This window comes from Toxotes jaculatrix, chromosome 10 (genome assembly GCF_017976425.1).
Source record: "Toxotes jaculatrix isolate fToxJac2 chromosome 10, fToxJac2.pri, whole genome shotgun sequence".
In the NCBI taxonomy this organism is placed as follows: domain Eukaryota; kingdom Metazoa; phylum Chordata; class Actinopteri; family Toxotidae; genus Toxotes; species Toxotes jaculatrix.
In genome coordinates this window covers 22,972,602-22,993,564 of record NC_054403.1, presented here as the reverse complement: position 1 = coordinate 22,993,564, position 20,963 = coordinate 22,972,602, and the positions used below count along the sequence as shown (strand labels likewise).

At 39.0% G+C, this 20,963-nt stretch overlaps 1 protein-coding gene across 1 annotated transcript; it reads left to right on the top strand.

Annotated features, from left to right (window-relative positions):
• Window positions 1–584: 584 nt before the first annotated feature.
• egf (epidermal growth factor) lies at window positions 585–16,520 on the top strand. The gene is made up of 23 exons (XM_041048352.1): window positions 585–711; window positions 3,044–3,243; window positions 3,507–3,688; window positions 4,284–4,511; window positions 4,691–4,893; window positions 5,020–5,133; window positions 5,353–5,475; window positions 7,719–7,841; window positions 8,192–8,317; window positions 8,548–8,684; window positions 9,059–9,207; window positions 9,418–9,522; window positions 9,778–10,001; window positions 10,744–10,911; window positions 11,238–11,387; window positions 11,503–11,583; window positions 11,691–11,807; window positions 12,122–12,244; window positions 12,573–12,729; window positions 13,461–13,625; window positions 15,524–15,626; window positions 16,079–16,175; window positions 16,315–16,520. Exons 1-23 carry the CDS (start codon window positions 585–587, stop codon window positions 16,518–16,520), a joined length of 3,408 nt encoding a protein of 1,135 aa, XP_040904286.1.
• Window positions 16,521–20,963: the final 4,443 nt, after the last annotated feature.

Here is a 20,963-nt window from a genome sequence, read left to right as displayed (position 1 = left end):
TCTCTGCCTATCTCTCCCAGACACAAAAACTCTGTCTCAAACAGACACATCCATCCATATTCAGAAAGGACACGGGTCAGGGGGTGGGGTGAGAGTAAGATTTGTTATTACGTGGGACCTTCAGCCCAGCCTCATTTCTTGCATATTCCACATTCTGCTTAAGACACTGACTGCAGCTTAAAGAAGATCTTGCTCCAATGCTGGACTAGCATGTGCAAAATTTACCACGGGGGTGTCAGGAATTTCAATCTTTGCTTCCAAAACAGACTGGCACCCTGGGGGCCAAAGTGGGGAGTGAGCAGGATCCCACACACTTGTTTTTTGTTTGGTTGAATACTGCAATAGTAGCATTACCCCTCTTTATTCGGAGTCCTCCATCTTTTCACTGGGGTTTTGCATCTCTTAGCGTGACATCTCCTGGTATGTAAAGCTCCACTGTCTCGCTAGGTTGAAGCCTTTGGACAGGATGCCAACAGTCTGTAAGCAAACGCCGCTTTATTTTGGGGAATTCAGCTCTGATAGTGGGAATGCCTGAGAAAAAGTGAACAAGCGCAGCTCCCAAGGCAGGCACAAGGCGCAGGATTATGTTGGCTACAACGATCACAGTGGTGCTGATCTATTTTATGGTGCAAAGCTCTGGCGCCTTGGCCCTCGGAACAGCGTGCTGGGATGAACGCCTATCACGAGCAGGGAGAAACAGCAGCTGCGTGGGTGAGTTTGACACCTCTACAGTCCAGACTGATAATCCCAATTCATAGTGCTGACAGAAGTGATGCTGAGAGTGTTGTAGATACTGTATATGGAGGCCTGTTGGTCTTTAGTCAGTAACCTATTGAGTTTAATAGGTACAGTATACACCATAAGAAACTATGTAAACTACTATTAGAGCTACTGCTATAAATGCTATTCTGTAAGGTACCTCATCTCAAGTAACAACAGAGCAACAGACGGTAAAAGACAGCCACTCTACAGTGTATGTGGCAAAGTGAACTTGGCAAACAATAAAATAGACTGTACCAAAGTTACTCTAAGTTGGCCTGTGCTGAGTGGGTGTATCTCAGACTGAGCCCAAGTTTTTTGTGGGATGCCACATGGACGTCAGTTGAAGCTTACAGATGGTGACTGCTGATGCCCAAAAGGCTGTTTCCCGGAGGAACAGCCACTGTCATTTCTGATGGACAGAGTTGAAATAATAAAATGTAATAATGTGTTGTTTTTCCAATACCTATTAAAAAATTCCTGTCACTATTCAGTGTCCTCCACAGATAGGTCAAAGGTCACAGGCAGCTAAAGAACAGCACACCCTGAGTTGGTTTGATTTCTTCTTCAGTCCCATAAGGTGCATACTTATCAGCAAAAGCCAGTCGCACAATAAACAAGAAATATAAAAAGAAATTACATTCTAGCAGCCTGAAGGAGCTCACAGTGTGACTGCAACATCAAATACAACAGTTTCTACACACCAGAAATATAAGAGATAACAAGATACCCACAGGCATTTTTCGTGCTTTTACTATGTTCTTCCTTGTGAAATGTATTTATCTCAATCAAGCCCCTTTCATGGTTTCCACCATGCTGTGCCAAGTTTGCAATTATACCTCTGGTTACTAGAGCTACAGATATCAATTTAGCCACACCCCAAAAGGTTGTGCAAGAAATTAAGAGGCCAAATACTGTATGCTGTATTCACAAACATCACTCTACATACTCTACATATCTGGATACAGATACACATGATTGCATTGGCCAACTCAATGAACTGGCCTAGCCACAAAAGTGACCACTCAAACTGCCTAAAGATTTTTTTATCATGGTGTTAAATGGAAAATCAAAGACAACAATGTTTGCCAACCCGTGCATTAGGGGTACCCTGTATTGTGTCAGATCCAGTAACTACTGCAAAATGGAAAATACTGAGATTACCAAGTCAAGAATAATGTTGACCACCCTGTGAACTTGTCAATCAGTGATTCATCAAGACGTCTCCTAGCAACTCAGCACCAGTGGCCATCTTAGGGATCTCAGGCCAGACATTTCATTATGTTGTTTGTCTGGTGTTGCTCATTGTTTTCCTCATTCCACAGAGTTAAGAGCAGTATCCATGGTTGCACATGACCATGACAGACCAGAGCATCTTCCATCAATAGCAATTCAGAAAGGGAACATGGATTTGACCTCATAGCCCAGTTTGTTAAAGTGTCATTTCTGCCAGACCAAACTGCATGTTGGTATTAAGGAATATAATTCTATGTTTTCTACAGTGGACATGTTGGAACAAACATGCACTCCTATTTAGTTAAGATTTAATTTATTTAATTTAGAAAATATTTACACATTTTTATACCAGCAGCTCTTTCAGAATTTCAGGTTGTTAATGTTTTATTTGCTAAACTAAAACCTGCTTCAGCTTTTAACTTAATTCATAGCGGAATATAGTCACAGAATCAAAGGATAGAACAGGAGCTTTTAGTTGCCAAGGGATGATGATTTGCCTGCCTTGAACTTCACCCCAGCACAGCCAATGACTAGGTTCTTTGTGATTTGACAAATTTAATGACAGCTGCACAGTGACACAAAGACCAAAAAAGCAGCTATTGAAATGTTTGATTAAACGGAGGTCAAGCCCATGGGACAGCAATATCTGTGTGTCTGCTCACAATTCAAACTGAAATGAATGAGTCAATATGCTGTTCAAAAAGAAGCCTTTAAACACATGGATTGCTTAGATGAATATGAAATGGCTGACATAAAATTATAGCCATTAAAAAAACAAACAAACCTAATGCCACCTATTGACAATTATTTTGCAAATAAAGGACAAATTCCCACATTTCAAAGCATCTTAAAACCTTAGTCACCTAATGTAACCATTGTTGTGGATGAAGCTGTTTGTACCACTGAACTGCTGAGTGAGATAACTGAATTTCCCTTGTGTATAAATATGAAGCACTGGAATGAGCTGTACTGTGTTTTTGTTTAGGTCCTTATAAGAGTGAAATTTAAAAGATTCACAAAAGATGTGTGCAATTATGATTTTGTTAAGCTTCACAGCCCTTCCTGATATTTGGTCATGGTAAAGCCATTCATCGGATGGACCTCGATGGGAAGAACCAGAGGCGGGTTGTGGCTGGAGTGGGAAGCTCTATCCTGCTCGACTTTCATTTCAGAGAGGAGGGAGTTTATTGGGCTGACAAACACACTGGGGTCATCTACAAAGCATCAGTGAGAGGAGCACAGAAACAGGTGATTATGTAACAGCTTCAAAGTAAAAAGCTTAACTGTTGTAAATAGATTCCAGTCCCTTATATGAAATGTATTCAGTTTTTAGCCATCTACAGTAACAGATGAGTACAGCGGTTAAGGAACAGTATATATAACTCTGGGATTCTATGAGAGATTCTTCAAGAAATGACCAATAATCAAATTTTACGTTTATTTTTCTTCACATTTGACAATTGGTCTATGGTTTGAGTAACAACATTTTAATCTGAATCTTTGTTTTCCAGAAATTATACTCATCGGACAAACACATTTCAGGCCTTGCAGTGGACTGGATTTGGAACAGTGTATATTGGACAAGTCAAGAAAAGGGAAAAATCAAGAGAATGGATTTAAATGGGAAAAATGAGAGAACTCTTTTAAGGCACTTGACACAGCCAAGTTCTATAGTTGTTGACCCCGCTAACAGGTAATCAATCATACTTGTTTGTCACAATGGAGCTCTTTTATTCGTGTAGGCAAGTTAAAGGACAGGTCAAATGATAAAACATTTATAATTCACATTCAGCTCCTCTCAGAGTTGAGATTCTTGGTATTGTGTTTGTGTGTTACTACTGTATAGATGTTTCATCTCCCTCCATTAAGCATGGCTTGCACGGAAGTGCAAAATGCCAGACTGACTCTGACATACCACTGATCCCTCACGTCACAGACAGAGGTAGTCATTTTTAACAAGGCACAACACATTGCCTGTCATTTTATTCCATTTTGGTCTAGTAGACTGACAAGTGGATATGCAAAAGCAAACACTTGCACTGAGGGATTTATATTAACATTTCAGAATATTTCTCCATGATAATAAAATGCCAAGAGCATGTCTTAAATTACATTTTACTTATTTTTCATTTATATATATATACACACACACACACACTGTAAACAGCCCTATTCTGTAACTTAGAAGGGCACAAATGGAGCAAATGTCCTTAGGAAAACTACAGAGAAATTTCAGAATACTTCATTGCAAAGCCTTCTTTCTCAGTTCCAAACATACATTCTTGCAGGTTCCTTTTTTGGCTTTCTGGTGGGATGACTCAGAGTATCCAACGGTCTGATGTGACAGGACAGATGAAAACTATGCTTATCAAAATAGCAGGGCAACTGAAAGCACTGTCGATTGACCGAGAGGACGAAAGACTGTTCTGGGTACAGTTTGGTCTACAAGGAGAAAGTGCCATTGCCTCTTGTGATTACAACGGAAACACCCTTCACGTCATAGATCAGCCACTTCGGTGAGCATGTTGTTTAATTTCAGTTAGTTACTCATCCTTTTACTTTTGTTATTGAATCTCCTATAGGTCATATGGTGCTGTCTGAACTCAGAAAAGATGTAACAACCCTGTCAAAGATGCCAACATTAAGTCCTTGTGATTATTTCTATTAACGTTTAACTGTTTTTGTTTTTTGTTAGATCTCAGATACTGTGGATATCGATTTTTCAGGAGCATTTATACTACACTGATGCTACATCTCGAGTTATAAAACAAGTAAACAAGTACACTGGCGGAGAGCCACTGGATGTCAACATTAAACAAATGGCAAAATCCCCAGTTGATATCAAGGTGGTACATCCCCTCAACCAGCCATTGGCAGACTCCCTATCATCATTTCCAGGTTTCAGATAAACTTTAGACATTTAAAATGCTCTGTAGCATCTCGCTATTTTATTACCTTTACATTTATTTTAGATATGACTCAACTGACAACATTTAAGTAACATATTTTCATTTTTTCAAACAGGTTGTGACCAACAGAGTGGAAAGTGCGTGAATGTATGCTCCAATCTAGCTGAGCAAGGGGTTTGCCAGTGCAGTGAAGGCTTTGCTCTCAGTAAGCACGGCACTTACTGTGAAGGTTCGTGGTTTTGCCATTAAATGAAAGAGTTACAAATTAATAATTGCAAGAAAATATTTTTAGTACAGTCCGTTAGAAATTTGTGGTAAAATAAGGACTTTACAATGCTGGTTGTGTTGTTAATTGAAGTGATTGTTTGAAGGCTTTGTGCCAAAGCTGGAAATTTCAGTATAATATAATCATTAAAAGGTTATATCTCTACATTTGTATGTGCTACAGATGTAAATGAATGTTCCCATTGGAACCATGGATGCTCTCTCGGTTGTGAAAACATCCCAGGCTCCTATTTCTGTACCTGTCCTAAAGGATATGCCCTTCTGCCAGACAGGAAGACATGTCGAGGTAGAGTGGAAACCTTCACTATTCAGTCATTTTAGCATGTAACAGTTTTGCCCTTTTTGTGAAACTGTCAGGTTCAGTGTACATAAGCTACATAATAAACTGAGACAAAAAAGTAACTCCAAATTTTAAGGGTGTTTCTGAAACATGTTGGTCATCGCTATGCAGAATCCATGTGCACTTTGTTTCGGTCAGTATCATGAATGTAGTTCTGGTTTCGGACTCGACCCTCTTCCCTTTATTTGGTGCTATGAAAGGTGGCATTTGTCCCCTAGACACTACCTTGACCCTGCTGAGCCAATAAAAAGGCTGGGTCACAGACAACCAGACAGACTAGACATGTGTGAGCTGCCAATTGTGTGTTAGGTTACTTGGGTCAAAACACTGACACTTTGTCACACTCCTAAAGGCCAAATAGTGGTTAGACTGAGACACTGTGTAAAGTAGATGAAAATAAGGATGTCACATTTAAATAAGCAATTTTTTTTTTTTTTTTTTTTTTACAATTTCTGCCTTTTTAGGATTAGATCAATATCAATAGTTTGATGACCTTTATTAAAATTTGAATAGCAGCCAGTCAAAATACATGATTATTGTTACATCTGGCAAAGAAAGGTCAAAATTATTAGTTCTGGATATTGGCTATTAGGAGTGATACTAAAACATATGTTGTTTGAAAACTTTTTAAAATATAATTTTACTAATCCAATTATTCCATAAATCTTTTCCACCTGAATCTGCATCTGCACCTCATCCGTCATCCCTCTCTGCCATAATGCAGGTCTGTTGTCTGCCTGCATAACAATAGGAGTTTTTAAGTGAACAGATAACTTAGAAAATCTAATATTTTAGCAAACATATGCACTGCAGTCAGGAGGGTATGTATAGAAAATCTTTATTTAGTTACTTAAATTGGTAAGAACAACTGATTTTGTCAAGGTTTTTTTTTTAAATATAAAATCTTTTTGTTTATTGATTACATTTCTAGAGATTAATTTTTTTATTATGTCGTACAAAAACTACAATACAAAGTTTGTCAAGTTAAAAATACTAAAATTAAACAGCTATTCCATCTTTTCTTTATCAGTTCTGCAAAGTATAAGTGAATTTCAATCATAGATTTTATTTACTATTGGGGTTTCAGTCCAAATATAGTGTCTTCACAGTGATTAACTGCATGACATATTAAAAGATATTATGGACACAACCTAATCTCTTCCCTTCTAATCTCACAGCTATGGGGCCAAGAGAACAGGAAAGGTTCACAGACACAATGAGATTAGATGATGAGGTGACATTTGCAATAGGGAACATATCTGGTCAGCAGCTTTGTCCGTCTAAGCTGTTTAGCAGGCAACCTTTGCCAAGGTCCATAAGAAAACAAACATGCAACCAAGCAGCAGACTAGACAATAGAGACAACAGCAGAGATTACACGTGGGAGGATACAGCGGAGCTGGTTATGTCTTTTGTTTTTGACTCGATGAAACTAAAAGGGGAAAAAAACATTTACAATAAAAAATACTCTTTAAAAGCAGTTTTTCGAGGAAAATTTTCATAAAACGTTTGATTTTTTTTCCTCATGTGAACTTTCATTTCACTCCTTCCTGCACATTTGCACAAGATGTATTCTTTAATTAATGTTCAATTATCAAAAACAAAAAAGAATACCATAAAAAGTGCAAATATCAAGCCAGTTAGAGCGATAACTTTACCCACTACCAGTGGAAAAAGCCAACAGCTAGAAGCACAGCAACAGGTCCTGTAACTATTTCACATTAGATTCATATCTGTATACTGTAACCTGCTTGTGTCCACCTAGCCCATATTCACAGGTACAGGAGATACCACACTCCTGTGAGGTAGCATTACATCATCCTCACTGTGTGGGCTTTGACTGCATTCTCACACTTTCACCTATTTTGATAGGATTAGTCCTGACTTCATAAAAGGATTTTACCAGAGCAGGGAATAAGAAGCTTGTTGTCCATCTGGCTGTGTTAGAATCTACTACCTGCTGGGCCCAAAAATAACCTGGAAAACCCTTGAACATGTAACATCACTTTGATCTTGTTAATATGGCCCTTAATGAAAAGGTTGTATAATATGATTTCTTTAACTTCCCTCAGTCTTTCATCTATTTCTATGAGTTTAACTCGCTGAGATTTAATTCATCTGGTTTGTACCTTCATTGTTCCAAAGGAAAATAACACTGTGTCAAGATGTATACTTTCTTTTCACAATCAGAGATCATACCATGTGAAGGCAATATGACTAAGTGCGGCCATGGATGTCTGAGAACAGATGAGGGTGACATATGTGTGTGCCCTGAGGGATCTGTACTACAGGAGGACGGACAAGCCTGTACTGGTATGGACAATAATACACCTTATCAGGCCTTTACTCTGAAATCAAAATCCACCTAATATTCATAACCCTATGTATTTATTAAGTTCAAATAACAACACAGACTGATTTTGTCTTATTACTGAGTCAGCGTCACAATTAATCATCAAGTTGTTCTCATCAACTATAATTGAATCAGTGCTGCAAGCTGAAATGTGTGAATAAATTACTTTTAAGCTGGTAAAAAAAAAAAAAAAAAGAAAGAAAAAAAAGCAGCAGTATACAAATTCATGGAGCCAAGACCTGTTAGAAAAGGGAGTCTGTTTGCAGCGAACAAAAGCTTATCCGTGTAACACTGTTTTTGCCTGTCGCAGGCTGCTCATCTGCAGACACAGGGGGTTGCAGTCAGCTCTGTACGCCTGTCACCCCTAGTAGGTGGCAATGTAGTTGTCTGCCTGGCTACCAGCTCCATCAGGATGGCAAGCGCTGCATTGCTTCTGGTGAGTCATACCATGGAAAAAGCAGAAAGCTGAGGCACATAAGCCCACACAGATAAACACTCTTCCTATCTGTCACTATTTATCTTCTGCTTCCACGAACAAAGACAATTTGTTTCAAACACATTCTGTAAATTACAAAGAAAAAACTGCAAGGCAAACGCAAATTACAAGATTATTGTGCTAAAATCCACTGCAGTACATCTGATAAACACGGCTCTGGTATTTTTCAGGACCACCACCCTATCTGCTGGTTGCTAATTTAGTCGATGTACGAAGAGTTAATCCTGATGGCACTGGGGATCAAACCCTGGTGGAGGAGCCCAGAGGAACAATCATAGCTTTGGACTATGACCCGGTGCAGAACAATGTAAGATGAACAACCCTCTGATTTTTTTTTTATTATTGACAGGTCGTTTCAGATTTTTATTAGTTACAGTTACAGTGGAGTATGAATATGTGTTGATGTACTTTACTAACCTCACGTCTGATGACTCATACAGAGTGACAGATTTTAGGTAGACCAGATTCAGGTTTTGGCACAGACATCCAGCGACACCTAGTGGACAGACACTGTAATTTGATGGCCTATGGGTTCACCAGTGTTAAATGTTATATCACTTCATATAATCTTTTTACATTTTGGTAATTTCTGCACTTTTCTGTTTACAGTTGCTTGTTACTATTTGTCCATTTTATACTAGAAATGCGTTACTTAATCAAACATTTTTATGCATGTTGAAGGTGTACTTTGCTAGTACAAGCCAAAAGACAATTGAGCGGATTGATTTGAACGGTGGGTCCAGAGACATTGTTGTCTCTGAAGATCTGAACTCTCCAGAGGGACTGGCGATTGACTGGGTCCACCGCAGGATGTACTGGACTGATACAAGGTTTGTGGTGTGTGCATGAATAAATACTGGTGATCATTCATTTAATGCTCAAGTTTTGAATTTTCTGCTGTTGCTTTTTTTTCTGTGCTGGACCACACACTGCTGATGTGACTTTTAATGCTTTCAGTCAGTTTGGGGGATGCTGTTAAACATAAAACTGGCACAACTTTTGTTTTCTGTTTTACAATTCTGAATACTTTTGTGCTCCAGCCAGTCAACTATTGACTGCAGTGCCCTGGGTGGTCTCAACAGAGAAACTATAGTGAGCAGAGGTCTGGAAAAACCCAGAGGAATCGCAGTTCATCCTCTGGCAAAGTGAGTGTGGCATGACATGGCTTTTTTCATCAAACAGGCCAAAGACCAAAATATTTTTGTAACTATCATTTCAAATTGATATCAAAAAATATGCTGCATTTTGGGAAAATTTTATTTTAAACATATTAAAAATTAGAGTGACTAGATAAATGTCTTATAGCCTATTTGTGATGATGGAAACACAAGAAGATCTGTGGGATTAACAAAAATATATGCCTACTCTACTTTTTATTTTTTTACTATTATTGTTTTGAGGAAGTTGTTCTGGACTGATATTGGTGCCCAGCCTGTGGTGGAAAGCGCATCTTTGGAAGGGAAAGTTCGTACTGTCATTGCGAGCACCAACCTTGTGTCACCGAGCGGCCTGGCCATCGATTTCACAGAGGATCGTCTGTTCTGGTGTGACCAGCAGAGGGGTCTGGTAGAGACTGCTGCCCTGGACGGCTCAGACCGACGGATCCTGTTAGAGAACCAAGTAGGTGAGGCTTGTTTGAAACATGCGCATGCAAACATTTAGAGGTGCACTCTACTGGGAAAAAATATCATTACAGTATTGTAATACTGGACAGATCAGTGTATGTCAGAATTAAGACCATAATACACCTGAGCCTCATGAACCACGACTCAAGATGACAGAGCACAGCTACAGCTGATAAACTACAGGTAAAGCTTTTGAACTACAACTGAGGCTGACAAAATAAAGCTGAAATCTATGTGAGGGGTGAAGCTGACGCAGTATAGCTGTATTCGGAGGATGCTGATCAAAGCCTGGCCCAAGTACACTTCAGACGGATGAAAGCAAAGCTGCATCTGACATCAGAGAGTTAAGCTTAACAAGGTGAGCCTTAGATGCCCTGAGCAGCCATCACATATTCTGTGAAACTTTTACAAATTCATCTCTAGATTCAGCGGTCCGCAGAGAACCAGAGCAGCTTGCTGAGAAAAAGCCATCAAAGTGCTTATCGCGTTTATCCCCTTAAAACTTTCCAATAATCCATACTGTGATTTCACCTGTGTCCAGATTATATATATATTCAGTGATGTCCCCGTTTAACCATCTGCTCCCTTGAACCGTTATTATGGTTAAAACTGCTCTTTAACCTGTGTGTTCTTGGCCTTACTGTAGTGACCGAGTTAACAGCAGGACAAACGGAAAAGAATTCCCACCTGGTATCACTTAGTCACCTCACTTCTTCTCCTCCTCTGTTCTGATTGGTCCAGGTCGACCGTTTGACCTTGCCGTATTTGAAGACAGGCTCTGGATCTCCGATCGGGAGCACCAGCAGCTGAGGAGCGTACACAAGCGGACTGGGAAGAAACTGCAGCGTATCCATGGCAACATGGTCCAACCAGCATCCATTGTGGTGGTTCATCCCCTCGCTAAACCAGGTACAGAGAGAAAACGGGGATGATGTTCTGATGAGTTAGTATGTTTAAATTAACAGAATTAATTGAGAGGAGCAGCTCCTTATGTTGTATAGGAGAAAGGAGGAGGAGTAGTGTTCTTCCAGCCAAAGTGCTGAACAGTGCTAAAGCATTTTTGCAGTTACTGAATTTTGCAAAAACTGCTTCTAAATCCAAGTGTGAAGAATTTTAGATATATATTTGGATACAGTTTACTGTGTAAACAGGCCACAGTTAAAAACAAAGAAAGAATCCACCCATCCTTAAGATTTACAGGGCTTCTCATTGTTATTGTGCATCCTTATCTTCAGGGGCAGACGTTTGCCTTCATCTGAACGGAGGTTGTGCCCAGGTGTGCGAAAGCAAACTGGGATTTGCCCACTGCTCCTGTCTGTCACGCTACAGCCTATCAGCTGACGGAAAAAGCTGCTTGCCTACTGATGTTTCAAATGGAACAGCAGGTGATTTATTTTGTGCTATCCTACTTCAGACAGAGACACTTGCGTGTGAACTATGAAGAAAAACTAAATGATGATTAAAAAACGCTAATGTTAACTTTATGTAATATTTGTGCAGAATCTGGAGACAGTGAATCGACTGATTTAACATCTCTCAAAGGCAGTGAGCCGGCTCTCCACACAGATAAGATGGTCTCAGGTAAGAGCGCACCTTTAAAAAAGCAAATGACAGTAGCAGTAGTTCTTAACATTCAATACTTTACCCTAACTAAATGTTATGTTTCCATACGCCCCCTTCTCTGTCAGACCAGAATGAGTGTTACTCACTCCGCTGTGATGTGAATGCACAGTGCCTGCTTCATGCTGGCAGCCCGATCTGTTCATGTCTAGAAGGTTTTACAGGTGATGGACAGTTGTGTGTGGGTGAGTGTTTCTTCTTCTGTGCTATTGATGTGTCTTAGGGGGGGATGAAGTTACACATCCTGAAGAAAGCTTATGGGATTACATTTGGTACAGAGAACCATTTTACCTCACTTTCCCTGGCAGGGTTTTAAAATGTAGGATACATTTTAGTGTAGGTCAAACAATACTTTCACCAATGTACCGGAGACGTGCAGGCCTGGTTATAGAAAATTTGTCAATCCTCTTAGTTTGATGATAAATGCTATTTAGAGCTCTGATACTCTGAACACCATACAATTTTAGGTTATTATAGACTTCTTCTCCCATTGTTTTAGATATTGATGAGTGTAGACTGGGAACACACAACTGTAACACAAATGCAGAATGCCAAAATACCTTGGGGAAATATCTCTGCAAATGCCAGGCTGGATACCACAGTAACGGGCAAACATGTCAAGGTGTGTCTTGAATTTTTACAGCAAACTTTCTGAAGCATTTTTTGCTTTGTTTTATTCAATTTAGATTATTACAAACCAGAATGTCTATATTTATCTTGCTACTGATTATCATATGTACTATTTATAGCAGTGTGACGTTAGGTTCAAAATCAGTAAAGTGATTAAGTAACCTGGCTTACACCGGTATATCCCCAGTATCTATCATTCTCACTTTACACAAAGCAGCATTTCATATTTAATTTCAGACTATGATTGAAGATGCAGAGCAATGCCTTGCTGAACATTTGTCAGATTAAATCACAGCACTTTCTTAATCCGCCGTCTCAAGAGTTGGAAACCACATCAACAACCAGTAGTCCTGCTGATGTCACCACCCGGCACCACAACAGTAACTTAGTAGAGAGCTGCCCCTCCACCCACGAGTCTTACTGCCTGTACCAGGGTGTCTGCTTCTACTTTCCGGAAATGGAGTCCTATGCCTGCAAGTAAATAAACCTTCTTGTGTAACCCTTCTATTTGACCTATGACCTCCAAGTTTAACAGTTTACTGATATCTTGTGTTTAGAGGAGGTCTACACAAATAATGCTTGGTGGCCTTTCCCCAAATGAGATAAGCTGATTATTAGTTCTGTAGTAAAGCAGTTAGATTGTAAGATGCTATGCAATTGTTTAAGAGGGGTCGCAAACTGTAGACAGGAAAATATTGAGTGTTCTCAGGGAATCATTCATGACAGATGACAAACAGTAGGTGTCACTATTGTTCCATGACTGGGACCGCTTCAGGATGCCAAAGTGGCTGCAGTAGAGGGGATCCTACATTTGATCATTTCATATTTCAACACATAAGCAACATTTGCAACATAAAACATATATATACATATATACTTCCAATTTGGTTAAAAGCAGCATTTCATGAATGAAATCTTGAATGATATATCCAGACTAGAGACATTTAAATCCATTTTATAATTTGACCATATTTTTTCCCTTGCAGCATTCAACGCTACTGAGAAGAGATTTACTTCAAATATATGATTTTGAAATATTTTTGCATTGTATTAATGGCACATGCATGTGACTCACTTAGTCAAAAGGTTTTGAGTACACACATAAATGCTCAGTAACAGATTCTAATAGATTCTGATCACTCATTAGATTAAAGTAGAAAAATTAAATGTAACTTTGTGTAACTGTATCTCTGCTGAACCTGCTGCAGTTGTGTATCAGGCTACATGGGGGAGCGCTGTCAGTTCAGTGACCTGGAGTGGTGGGAGCTTCAGCAGGCCGAGGAGGAGAAGAGGAGAAACGTGGTCATCGCGGCCTGCATGGTGGTCCTCATCTCCCTGCTCTCCATCGCTGCCTGTGTCACCTATTGCTACAGGTGAGAGGAGGACAGGAGGACAAGGAGTGGTACATGAGGACCAAGGCACACAAAAGTATAATGTAAAAATGAAGGAAACAGGAAATTAAGAGAGAAAGTAAGAAAAAAAATAGAAAGAACATTTCCTAAAACTAGAGTTTAGGAACATTTTAATCGTTTGCTCATAACTACATTCCACGTAAGGTAACTTGGTTATTTCTAAAAAAAATTGTGTTTGAGCAATAATGAAAAGCTAACCTTGTTTTTACATAGTGAGACTGATGCACCCAAAAGATTCCATTTGTACAGGTTTTATTAAAATGGTAAATGTGAAAGTCCCACTATGTTGGGTTTTGTAGGCTTTTCCACCTAACAGATGAGGAAAAAAAAAAAAAAAAAAAAAATCCGGGGAGAGTTCTGTTATGTATATCCACACATACAATATGTCACAGTGTGTGCTGGAGTATGCACTAAGGTGATAGTGTAATCACAGTAATTTAGTCTTCTGGACATTGGAAGCACAGGGCAGCACAGGTAGCCAGGGGAGGAGCTGCTTCGAGAATGAATGAGCTGACAGCATTTAGAGGTGTCTATCAAACCCATGGTGGCATGATCCGTGTAATGTAGGTGTCTCAGCATGACAGCAGGGGGTCAGGGAGCAGATCACATGTGGAACGAATGGCAGCATGCAACCCTGGTTAGCTGAGTGAGGAGCATACGTAAACTACACACTGCCACCCCTCCTCCCTCTTATTTCCACCTGAGCTGTCTCTAAGTAGCTGATTTGTTTTACGGTTGTTTCGCTGGCTTATGGACAAGGCTGTTGGCATTCTCCACTCTTTTGACTCACAAAGCACATCCCTCCCCTCCACGTACTACATCCTAATGTTTGCAGTCTTGGTTCCCCTGTGGAAGTGGCACGCTTTCAATTACATGCTTGGTTTAGCTTGTTCTACAGCAATTACACATAAAAATAGGTCATTTCTCAGCTACAAAATGGAGCCGGTGAGGTATGACCCCAGTGGAAACGCTACATGGCCACCAATAGATCTGCCTCAAATTGCCTTCTGCACTTGACTGCAAGTGCACTTGTGCAGTTTTTGAGTTTGGTGGTCTAGTTTCCTCTGTAACACATACAAGCAAGTTCAGAATCATACACTACACTCAGCGATATGGGGAGAAAAAGAAAAAAATACAACCCGTTTCTCATGCTCTGTGTTTTTAAGCTCAAACATATAAACAAATACAGCAAATCTACACATACACACGCAGCCCTTGGGCAAGTATGTGAAAGAGATTAAACACACTGAAAGCTGAGCAGCTGAAACCTCTGTAGTGTATTGCACCAGCTGCGGCCAGAACTTAAATATGCTTCTACACAGTCCGTGTGTTTATGGGGGTACACTGCTACATAACACTGTTAACAGATAGGGATGGGAGTTGATAAGATTTTGTTCATATTAGTGCCGTTATCAGTTCCACTTATCAGTCTGATTCTTTATTAATGCCTAATTAATTTGCTGTATGGGGGAAAAAACTAGGCCTGCACAGGTTTTCAGAGTCATAGCAGCCATTTTTTTTTATCTCTGTTATGCATAGAGTGACAAATACGTGGCATTCCTGGAATTTAAGCCCATGCTGTGAAGTTTTGCTGTGCACAGCTGTCAGAAAAATATGCCAGAATCTATAAACTGAAACCGGTTCTCAGCTCCCATCCCAATTAATAGGTCATACAGAGCAGAGGTCATTTTCATATTTTCTACCATGATCGATTTGAATGCACAGCATTGTGCATGGGTGCCACCTCTTTGACTTGATAACTATGAAAATGCCATGTGGATCTCTGAATATCTGAGGACTCCCTGGATTCATAAAGCAATTAAAATACCTCATGGATGATTTTATTGTCTTCTATGCAGAACTAGAAAATTCTTCCACAAACAGCACTCAGTGGATAATGTAAGTGAGACCAGTGTGACCAGTGAGAGCATGTCAGAAACTACCACTACCAGTGTGCCTCGGGTAAGACCATCATCACCAAGCTCTGTCATAAACACATGTTTAAGTTAACAAAGTCATCCAATGAATGAGAGATTAATGTGACTTGACCAATGCAGAGTCACAGCTTTGAATCCCTGTGGTCTCCGTGCAACGCATAACCTGTGCAACATACGAGTTAAATGTACAAAGTTCCAAATAAATCAAACACTACAAGTTAACTAGGTATTTGCTCTATATATTTTAGTTAGTTATTTTAATTAATGAGATGAGACAAAGAAAAGCAAGAAATGCTCACATTTGAGAGGCTGGAATCAGAGAAAATGTGTTTCACATTTCACAAAATGACTGAAATGATTAATCAATTATCAATATAGGTGCTGTTTATTCTTCTATTAATCTACTCAGTTAATTCATTATTTCTACACCAATAAAAACGTATTCACCATTTAATGAATTACTTTATGAATCTGCAGTTCTACGTGCTGGTAGAAAATGGAGTGGAAGGAAAAATCATCCCTGCCATGGGCTGTCCCAGGAGAGCTGTGTGTCCATCATGCTCTTCAGAGACAGGTACCTGAAACAGACCTTGATCTTATTCCTTTCACTTACTTACAACTAAAATAAGTCTGCAACTACACTGTGAAGCAGTTGTTATGCTTACATTCTTACCAGCTGCTAAATTATTGTTGTTGTTTTTTTTGGTCATCAGGTGACAACCATGCGTCTGAAGAGTCAGAAACATTGTCCAAACACAACAGAGGGTACGAGTGTTCCATGGTGTCGGCTATCGCCATGGAGATCACCAAACCCACTGTCCAACACACAAGCCCATCGCTGTCAAGCTCATATTCCTGTACATCTTTCAAGCCAACACCACTCTCCCAGACTACCAGCCCCGAGTCACCTGCTTCCTAGTTCCGCGGAGAGACCAACATTGCTGTACAATTAAACGCACACATACTGTAAAATCTGGCTGTCGTATAAACTGGAACTGAAGAGTTTCGTTCCAAAATTAAATATGTTGCAAATGGAACAAGTGCCACTGAAGCTGACGCCTATAAAAGCAATTTCTGGCGCAGATGTGTAAACATCAGTTTATGTTTACTGGTCTCAATTGTAGATTTCTTCGACACACAACGTTTTAGTCAGGCCAGTACATGTAAGCTTTTGTAAACACAAGAATTTGATTGTAAAAAAAAAAAAAAGGAAAATACAGTTAACACATAGACTACAGGGCACTGTCAAAAAACAACAAAAAAAACATAGCAGTCAGTGCTCTCATCAAAATAAAATACCAGAATACCATGGAGCTATCAGCCTCTGAGAAGTGTATTCTGGAAGTGGCATGATGGTGCAACAAAAGAATAGAACACACCATTAATGTTAGAGCATAACCATTTGATTCTAAATGATTTCACACTACAAAGTTCAATAATAAAATATTGTTTGCATTATAAATCACTTTCCAAGATGCAGCATTTGGACCGAAACTCTTCCTTATACTAATTTACCTGTTACTGTAGCTGACAACAAACTACTTGCTATGTAATATACACATGTACGATATGTCTCTCCTACAAAGTTCTAGAGTAGATCTATATTCTCAAATGTTGTTGTTTCCTAAAAATACACACACACGGAGACAAACCAGTCAATACAGAAAATGAGAAACTAGTTCCACTGCTTGCTTTTGAAAATAAACAGCTACATTTCACTTGGTCTCTAACCCTAAATCCCAGGACCTTCATTCACATCTCTGTGTTTTGCATGTTTTAATCACATTTGCTTTACTCAGGACAGGGTTAACTAGTAAAAACATTGGATTCTGCTTTAAATTGGTTTTATGTATAATCACCCAACACTGAATAACTGAGGTTGGCCATCATCTCTAAAAGAATTTCACTCTTCACATCAAGTAGTGCAAAAGCTGTTTGTTCAGCCTTTTCATCAAAGCATTAAATATTTCTAGTGGGAGCACTGAAGTGAGGCCTTCACATTTACTCTGGGCGACTATTACTTCTTTTTTTTTATTATTATCAAATATCTTAACATCCTTCTCAATTTCCTTAGATTAAGGTGGTTGTAAGAGAGCAAACAATGATCAGTAACTGCTTGCTTGTGTTGTAAAGGGACAAATTTTTGCTGTTTAGAAATTACTTACATTTTTCCCTGTTTGTTAGATATTTTATGAGTAATTGTATGACAAAGGTTTTCCTTTCACTGCATTGTATTTTGGCCTTTAAAGAGGAGCTTTGTAAGATGCACTGTAGCTCAGTGATAACCCAGTTTGTAAAATGTAAGCAAAAAACTAACAATATTAGGTTAAAATATTTGGTTCAAGACAAGTAAAACAGTTTGTTGTCCATCTTTCCAATCAATTTAAATTGACAAAATGGCGTCAACAATATAAACACAGAAAATGCACCATTTACTATTTGGTTTGGAAAGAGAAGGTATCTTGCTTTTGACTTCTATCTAATTTCTTTACTGTGCGAGATTTTATGTCCCCTAAACAAGCCAAAAAACTGATTATACTTATTTGGAAAGCACAAGCAACATCCAGGATTATATTCGATTCTGTATTCAAGTCTGGTTATCTGTTATTTTCTGCAAATATGTACTATAACTGGAATTAGAAAAATAAAGAGATGAAGCTTGTTTTTATTTCCATCAATAAAACTGTATTCACAAAAAATTGGGCTGTGCTGATAACTGTGACATATTTACCATTCACCTCAGTTTACCAAATGTATAAAAATTACTACTATTACTACTGAACCTGTGCCGTTATTTTTACCATCCACTTTTCTTTGAAAAATACACTTTTCTAATGACATTACTATTGTTATAATTGAAAGATTTTTTTGGCCATTCATAGCTCGTCTCTGTCTCATTACAGTTCTTCAAAGCTCTTGCCCATGCTCCACTGATGATGCTTTTCTATCCTCCACCAAATCTAACGCTCTAGTGATGTTGTTACCAATGCTTCCACCCTCCACCACCACCACCACCCCATCTGTCTATTTCTATCTCTGACTCTGTCTGCGACTTCGTCTCAAGGTTGACTGGGAATTGTTAATAGAAGGACCCACAGCCTCTTTGTTTCGGGGCAATGGCAGAAAACAAAGCACTTTAACTGAAAAACCATCAGGGGCCACATAGATATTGATTTTCCTGGCAAGACACACTTATCTATATATTGGCCTCCATTAGGGCTAACAGATAGGTTAGGGCACCACTCTAAACAGCAGCAGATCAGCCTTCAAGTAAAGATGAAATTGGGTCCAGTGTCAATTTATCTTGTATTACTCCTCAATTGGGGCAACAGGGGGCAATAGAGTCACTGACACTGTAAGTGACAGAGGCCTCAAGGGGTCCTAGTTGTTGTTTTAAAAGTTATTAAAAATATAAAATGCTCCAGTTTTGACTACAGATTTATGAATACTTTAAAAACCAAATGAAAGGGGTGGAGTGTTATTTACTAAGTTGGACAAGCACTCCCCCACAGTACAAAAAAACTTAGTAACTACAGTATTGTAATTCCTTCTCTATTTAGCTAATTTTGTATTTTCCTGCCAGATGGGGCAAGCTTTGCTTTATCGCTCACGTCTCCATCCCAGCCCGGAGGACAGCTGATGAGGGCTAAAGAGGGAATTAGCTACCCACTCAAAGGCTTTGCTCTGATCCTTCAGGTCAGTATTTGGTCCCCTCAGCTCATGAGCAGGACAGAGTAACACTAGTTTGTGAGGATTTTGGCAGATTTAAAATCAAACGGGGAGGGGCACTAATGCATGCTTTTGAGCATAGATACATGAGCCAGAATCTATGGGTGCAACATGGAGGAGGGAAAGTCCCAAACCTCAGAGCTCTCTTGGTAGTTTTGTCTCCTGAGGGGCAGTTGTAGGGAACATTGTGAATACCCTGATATCAAGCCTGACTTATGCTTCCCCTCAAGTGGCAGCCAGTCTCAATGTAATGACCAACAATGAATGCTACCATTATTGCAATATACATTTATTTAATTTACATTCTAAATATAATTTGGGGGAATGTTTCAAACTATTTAATCAGATAGAGGATGTATTTTTAATGTCCTATTTTGTTTGACCAACAAAACAAAATCCAAAAATATTCAGTTCATATTCAGTATCATGTATGACTAAGAAAAGAATTAAATCCTCATATTTTAGAAACCAGAAACAGCCAATTTGACATTTTTGCTTAAGAAACAAAAACACTAAAACAATTATTCCTATATCAAAATAGCTACCAATTAATTTCTGTCAACTGACTAATCACTTACTCAACTAATCACTAATGCAGCTCTAGTTTAAATTTTTTCTGCAAACTAACAAGTTTTCACTCTTTATCCTGTATTCCTGTGAAGATAAGATTTTTAGGGACATTGTGGGACAGTAAATGCTCACATGAAACCTGTCTGATTAACATTAAAGTCTGATATTGGCTCCGTGGTCAGGAGAAGAAAACATGAGCCAATTATTTCTGTATCGCCATTATTAAATGCGGATACAGAAACTCTTACAGCCAAGACACACACACAAAACTAAGACATTAGAATATGAAACTTACACAGGCACACCATAATAACTGGAACTGGATTTCACCAGGAATATTTAGACAAAATGAAAATTGGTAGAATGTATTTATCATAGTCATTTTGTTGACTTGTTCCTAATGTTTTACATTTGAGGCTGGGCTGTCTTTGATCCAGCAGGTGGCGATAGTGTATAAAGAAAATCACTTTCTACAGAGTCAACCATGAAAAACTGAGACAGGAATATTGCAGCAATGGCAGACACAGCGACCTCTCAAAAATGATTGCTTAGTCGTTAACTGACAGGTATAAACCCTTCTTAAATGAGAAATTGAAAATTATAAAATTCTCATGTGGTCTGCTGTGATGTTTTAAGTGCAAACAGGTCACATCTGACAGCACTGAACTTGTATGTAGACTACGACGGTCTATACTGAATGAGATTCCCTGGGATTTAACCCTTTTATGGCATAGCTCAGAAATATGGCTGTTTACAAAAGGGTGTAAAAGCTACAGAGTTTGCAACAAATCAGCATCAGAAATGTGTCCACAACAGTGTGTTTAACGCATCTGTATATAAAAGCAATTCTTTCAATATAATATAGCAATGTATTAAATCCTTTTCAGACTCACTAACATCATTTTGGAAACCTCCAGGGAGTCAAACCCGTACACCGAGAACACTTGTCTCTTCTTCACAACATGTATCACTGTGACCCACTGTATGCAGCCTACTCCACAATCTGAATTTGACAGCTGAGACTGAACAAACTGAACAATACAACTGTTATATCCAGTAAACC

Bases quoted from the DNA above. Each gene is read 5' to 3' on its own strand.
- egf (XM_041048352.1), top strand. From the start codon at position 585: ATGTTGGCTACAACGATCACAGTGGTGCTGATCTATTTTATGGTGCAA. The intron at 4,512-4,690 runs GTGAGCATGTTG...GTTTTTTGTTAG, and splicing joins GTCATAGATCAGCCACTTCG to ATCTCAGATACTGTGGATAT. The intron at 11,584-11,690 runs GTAAGAGCGCAC...CTTCTCTGTCAG, and splicing joins CACAGATAAGATGGTCTCAG to ACCAGAATGAGTGTTACTCA.